This window comes from Solanum tuberosum, unplaced genomic scaffold (genome assembly GCF_000226075.1).
Source record: "Solanum tuberosum cultivar DM 1-3 516 R44 unplaced genomic scaffold, SolTub_3.0 scf00640, whole genome shotgun sequence".
In the NCBI taxonomy this organism is placed as follows: domain Eukaryota; kingdom Viridiplantae; phylum Streptophyta; class Magnoliopsida; order Solanales; family Solanaceae; genus Solanum; species Solanum tuberosum.
The window spans coordinates 90,098-96,003 of NW_006239562.1; the positions used below are offsets into that span (position 1 = coordinate 90,098).

The 5,906-nt window shown below is 33.9% G+C and overlaps 2 protein-coding genes across 2 annotated transcripts; both read left to right on the forward strand.

The window, feature by feature from the left end:
* The first annotated feature begins 936 nt into the window (after positions 1 to 936).
* LOC102594544 (uncharacterized) lies at positions 937 to 3,090 on the forward strand. The gene is made up of 7 exons (XM_015304907.1): positions 937 to 992; positions 1,764 to 1,972; positions 2,085 to 2,146; positions 2,366 to 2,517; positions 2,600 to 2,699; positions 2,786 to 2,902; positions 3,016 to 3,090. The coding sequence occupies exons 2-7, from the start codon at positions 1,825 to 1,827 to the stop codon at positions 3,088 to 3,090; spliced, it is 654 nt and encodes a 217-aa protein (XP_015160393.1). The 5' UTR covers positions 937 to 992; positions 1,764 to 1,824.
* Positions 3,091 to 3,656: 566 nt separating this feature from the next.
* On the forward strand, positions 3,657 to 4,682 carry LOC107058772 (F-box protein CPR30-like). Its single transcript, XM_015304908.1, has one exon. The coding sequence runs from the start codon at positions 3,657 to 3,659 to the stop codon at positions 4,680 to 4,682; it is 1,026 nt and encodes a 341-aa protein (XP_015160394.1).
* Positions 4,683 to 5,906: the final 1,224 nt, after the last annotated feature.

The window sequence follows — 5,906 nt, forward strand, 5'->3', positions numbered from 1 at the left end:
GAGGAGAGAGGCGAGCGAGATTGGGAGAGGGAGAAGAGAGGCGAGCGAGAGAGGGCAGAGAGTGGGAGAGAGGTGAATTGTATATGTATATCGGTTAGATAATTGTATATTATACATATGTATTTGTATATTCTGGCTAATTATACATATACAAATGTGGTCAGCCCATGTAATTAATGTATAATGTTAGTCGCGAGTGGTAATTATAGCAAACTATAGTTATGATGAGTAATTAAGTAGTATAACTTTGCTTAACCGCGTAATTATCCCATAAGAATTCATAGTGGGATGTTTAATGAGATGATTTATCGCCACAAAAATTTCATTGACTTATTTTAGACTAAAAGTTTCAACAGCCTTCCTTTTCTCTTTTGAAATTTGTGACCAATCAACACCTACACATAAATTAAGACAAATAGAGCATATATAACAAAAAGCGTGTTCAAAGATTCACAGATGTAAAAGACAAAAAATGGTTACACAAAGATAGTGCACGAGTATTACATAATGCAACGTTACAATAAAGGGAGGATCCAGCTTCGGGTTCACGAAAATTCACTAGCTTTTGCTTAAGTCCTATAAATCTATTAAAATATTCACTATATATTTATAAATATTTAACTATGAATCCAGATATTATCATATAATGACTTGAAATCGATGTAGAAACCCATAAACTTTAAATCTTGAATTCGACTCTAGGTCTACAATTCGTATTACTTGTTTTTGGGCACGTGTGTTCCGTGCAAATAGTACATACAATATAAATCATATTAAATACATTGTAATGAACAACCCGCCCATTCATTACCTCAACCTATTTCAATCCGACCCATTTCAACCCGTTAAAAAATGACTTCATATGTCGCGCCTAATTATAGAAGTCCACAAAAAAAAACTAAAACTGTTTCATACTGAACCGAGTGACTCTCTTGATATATTTTTTTCCAGAAAAGCTGCTCTGCGCAAGAAATTTCTTGGTTTGAAAAAAGGTACTTATCTGCTTTTCTTGTAGTGTTTTCTATGAAAATTGATGTACTTGTGTTGATTAGGGTTTTTATTAGATGATGATAATTTTGTATATGCATTTTGGAAACTCAGTAACAAAGCAATTGCTTGGTCTAGGGTTGTGAAGAAACCTCTAATTGGCCAAATTGTATTGGGGCTTGATTCCTTTGGGTACATATAAATAATTTTTTCTTGTTGGAAATCTTGAATGACGGGTAGATATGGGGAATTTTAGTAGCTTAGTTGATTAGCTGTCTGAATAACGGGTAGTTATTGTTACCTTTCTCAAAAAAATAAAATAACGGGTAGTTATGGGAAATTTTAGTAGCTTAGTTGATTGGCTATTTGAATGACGGGTAGATATGGGGAATTTTAGTAGCTTAGTTGATTGACTATCTGAACTTTTACTTTGTTGGTGAGGGTTCAATTCCCCATCTTGTAATCCCCATTCAATTAGGGCAGAGACGCACCTTGTAATCCCCATTCAATTAGGGCAGAGGCGCAGAGGTAGGAGGCACAAGGGGGTTCAATTGAATCCATTAGGGCAGAAGCACGGAGGTAGGAGGCACAAGGGGGTTCAATTGAATCCCCTCGTCGTAAAACTATACTATGTATATAGGGGGGGAAATAATTTTTTGCATGTATATTAACTTGTTGAATCTTCCCAGTGCAATGGCAAAAGGGGTTGACAATATGAACTTGTAACCTTAAGCATTTTGTTAAGTAATGTGACAGTTTTTTAATTGCATTGTTAGCTTAAGTGACAGGAGCCAAGAAACTGTAAGAAAGGGCGTTCAAACTTGGTTGAAAAGCCCCATGAGGATGAAGCAAAAGATGGAACCTTTGTCACTTAAGCCACGAGACAAGGAAGGAACGGATAGGGACTTTGAAGGAGCTGGAGTTTCTAGTAAAGAAGAACATGATATAATTCAAAAGGCAAAGCTTTTCAATCAAATCTGCGAAGGTATCTGTTTCTTTTTGTTGTGTATGTGTTTTTAATAATGGTGGTGCCTAGGGCGTGACTCTGCTTTGTACTTCATTGTCTATATGGGGCTAACCACAATTTATAATTTCAGGGGAAAGTATTGTGACGCCATCAAATAAGACAAATCATATTGATATCGTTGATCATGATCAGGTGAGTAGTTTCTGTAGTTCTGTTGTTGGTTTTCGTATGTATTGTGCGCGAAACATAGTTAACTGGTTGATCAAGAGTGAAAGAAATAATGGGCAAAACCACACATTTTTGCGAGTTTCCTATCTGCACTTCATTTTTGACCATTATCTCAAAACAGAATGGTCAATGTGTCTGTCAATATGTTAGTTATACATTGTATTATGTTGGAAAATTCTCTAGATTGATGACTCTGTGGAAACAAATCTGCTCGACACTTTCCTAGAAACGTTGGTTGGTAGAGATGATGCTGCATCAACGACGAAAGCACTTGCTCTGCTGGAAGCAAATAGTGGTATAGAAGTTTGCCAAAGATTGTTAAAAAACTGGAAACAGTGAGTTTAGATTCTGTTTTTACCCAATTTTCATAGTTAATTTGTCTGATTTTCGCTTAAGTACTTCCTTTTAACATGATAGATTGAGGCCATTGACACAAAAGTTAATTGCTCTGGTTGCTGAGGTCAAGCAAACTAATGAACATTTGTCGATGAACGGACTCAATAAAGCTGAAAAGGATGTAAGTATAGATTTATAGAGACAAGCCTTTCGTCTCCTTGTCATGCTAGAAATAAAGTTTTCAAAAAAATGGTGTTCTTACCTTAGGTGAAGGTATTGGATGAAGAAAATGAGGCTTTGGAGGAATCAAGTGACACATCGATAAGGCTCTACAAGAAAACGAAGCACACACATGTTTCTTGTGGAAAAGCTTCATCTACCAAGGTATGTTTAAACGATTTTCCAAGGCATTAGTAGTTATAACGTGAGAGTTTAGGGCTTTTGGAAATAGTCTTTCATCTCCACAAGGTCTAAAACACTTGTTTTGTCCTTTTTAGGCCATGAGGATTGACTTTCAAGACGAAATACTTATGGACATTCTCAGTAGGTTACCCCTGTTTTTGAGCTTGTAGATTTTCTCTTCAATTACTATGCAAGTTATCGCACAATGTTCATCTTCTAGCCATCTTAAGGAAGACATAGATTGATCAAATTTCTATATAACTTTTGCAAAACACTACTCTCATTTGACAAAAACTTCTTATAAATACATGCAAATCTTCAATTTTTGTGCAACTTATCACACTAATTATAATGTTTCCAAAGTTCTTGTACTAATAAAGCATGAGATACATGGGCAACATACATGTTCAAGCATACAGTGGCGAATTTACTGCCAAAAAATAGGGCACCCGCACCCGTGGTCTCTTCGTAAAATTAGATATTTTATATGTATATTTTTAAGATTTTGTATAATATTATATTCTTGCACCCGTACTACAAGAAGTCTAAATGGTCAACATGGTTAAATGTTGAGGTTTTGACCTTGAGGATTAAGGATCAATTCTCACTTCAATACATTTTACTTGGTGCACCCATGTTCGAAAAATCCTAGATTCGCCTCTGCCTGTTGCCTCTTCTCCGATTCAAATGTGTTTCAAAAAATTGGAAGACATTAATCTCCGATCCTTACTTCAACATGAAGCATCAAAGACATCACAAGAATGACTTAAATTCCCAAAAACTTCTTGTTGCAGTGGATAAGGTTACCTTCTTTTCTTCTTCTTCCTTATCGACTGTTCAACTTGTTGAGGATATACAAAACCTCGATTGCCCTACAAACAGTATACCAGATCACTATTGCCACATTTACGGTTCTTGTAATGGGTTGGTTCTTGTTGGCATTTTTGATCGATATGATAAACAACTTCTGTTGTGGAACCCTTCCATGAGAGAATCAACAGTACTTCCTCATCCAGAATTTGTAACAAGGTACTCTACTTTTGGATTAGGATATGATGCAACTAGTGATGACTATAAGGTCCTTAAGCTAGACCAAGGTTATTCAGATGATATCCATCTCCAACCATCCTATGAAATTCTCGCGTTAAAAAGTGATTCCTGGAGAAAAATTCGTAACTATCCAAGTAGAATTTCTAACACGGGATATACGTTGGAGATTGAGCCTAAATTTGATGAGGATCACAATATGGAACCTTTGGCATTTCTAAATGGAGCATTTCATTGGGTTGGTTTTTCGGGAGTTCTTTGTATTGTTTCGTTTAGTTCTTCTTCAGATAATATGGTGTTTGGAGAAATATCGTTGCCAGAGCCACCAACGTTCAGAATCTACAGGTTAGGGATGAATTCTGATTATGGCGTGTCAGTATTGGGAGGAATGCTTTGCTTTTATTGTACTCATTATCAATGGCAGATGGACGGCATTTTTAAGTTGTGGATAATGAAAGACTACGGTGTAAAGGAATCTTGGACCGAGATTTTTACTCTAAAAGAGACTCGTTTTCATTCAATCATACCAAAATATAGGTTTGCGGATGGTGAATTTCTACTCTGCTGCAAATTGGATGGTCATTCTGTATTTAGGACATCCAAAGGACCATTTGGATTATGGCCTCAAATTGGTATTCATCGAGACGGTGTCGTTTATACAGAAAGCTTGATTTCTCCAAAATCACTTCTTCAACGTGTGATTAATCATGTATGATCAAGAAAATCAAATATGTCATCAATCAATATCTTTTTTTTATCGTCATTTTTTTTAAAAAAGTTTTGGTTATATACCTAGTAAATACTAGACTTCATGAAGTTGTAATAGGGCCACTACTTGGTACCTCAGACACTTTTTTAGACATGTTTGAAAATTTGTGTTGCCCTGTCCTGTCCTGCTCGATTTAGTCTCTTTCATTATTTTCTCTTTAATGTCATTTTATTTTATATGATTTTGACTTTTTAATTAGGAAATGTGGACAATTTACAATACAACAACTTTATAATCACAACATACCTATTAATTTATGAAGAACAATAATGACAAGTTAAAATTAGAATGGATTAGGTTTTAAGCAAAAGAGGGGCACATATCCTTAAAATACAAATGTCTCATTTAAATTTTTCAAAAATAAAATGTTATTGTTCCATAACTGAAATGCATTAATCCAACTTAGTAACTTATTGCGTAAAGGCTGATTCTCGTATTAAAAAAACGACGATATATTAAGACATGTAATATTAGTGCTTAAAATTTAGAGGGGCACACATCTTAAAATACAAATGTCTCGTTTAAATTTTAAAAAAATAATATGTTTTATTATTCCATATATTTTAAATATACATTAATCAAACTCAGTAACTTATTGTGTAAAGTAAGATAAAATAGCATGAATTAAGAATCATGAAATCTCGTATTCAAATTTCGAAGGAGATAAAAAGCAACATTGTTGTTCAAACTAGTGACACATGTATATTTTATATTGTATTTTTAATTTTATTTTAAGCATTTTCAACTAAACATCAGATATCCATCTTTGTCAAATTTAGTTGTGTATATACAAAATACAAAAAAAAAAAAAAAGTCATATATGCTTTAAAAACTTGTGGGGACATGTTTAGGTAAAGAGCTTTTGACAAATGTCATTTTTTCTTATGACATATTTAATAGGGGATAAGAATATAATATATATATATATACTAGATAATGTTGCATGTGCTATGTACGGACCCAATAATATAAATGGTATGTTTTGGGGCTAATAACGGAATTTTTAAAGTGATTGTTTGCGTGGATAAAAGAATAAGTTTTTTTTTATCACAAACATGTACTTTCTTTGACGCTATTTAAGGCATAATAAGACTACCCACATATAACATTTTTGAAATATTTTATGTTGTCAATTATCATGATTTATAGTATTTTTACGCAATTTTTAAA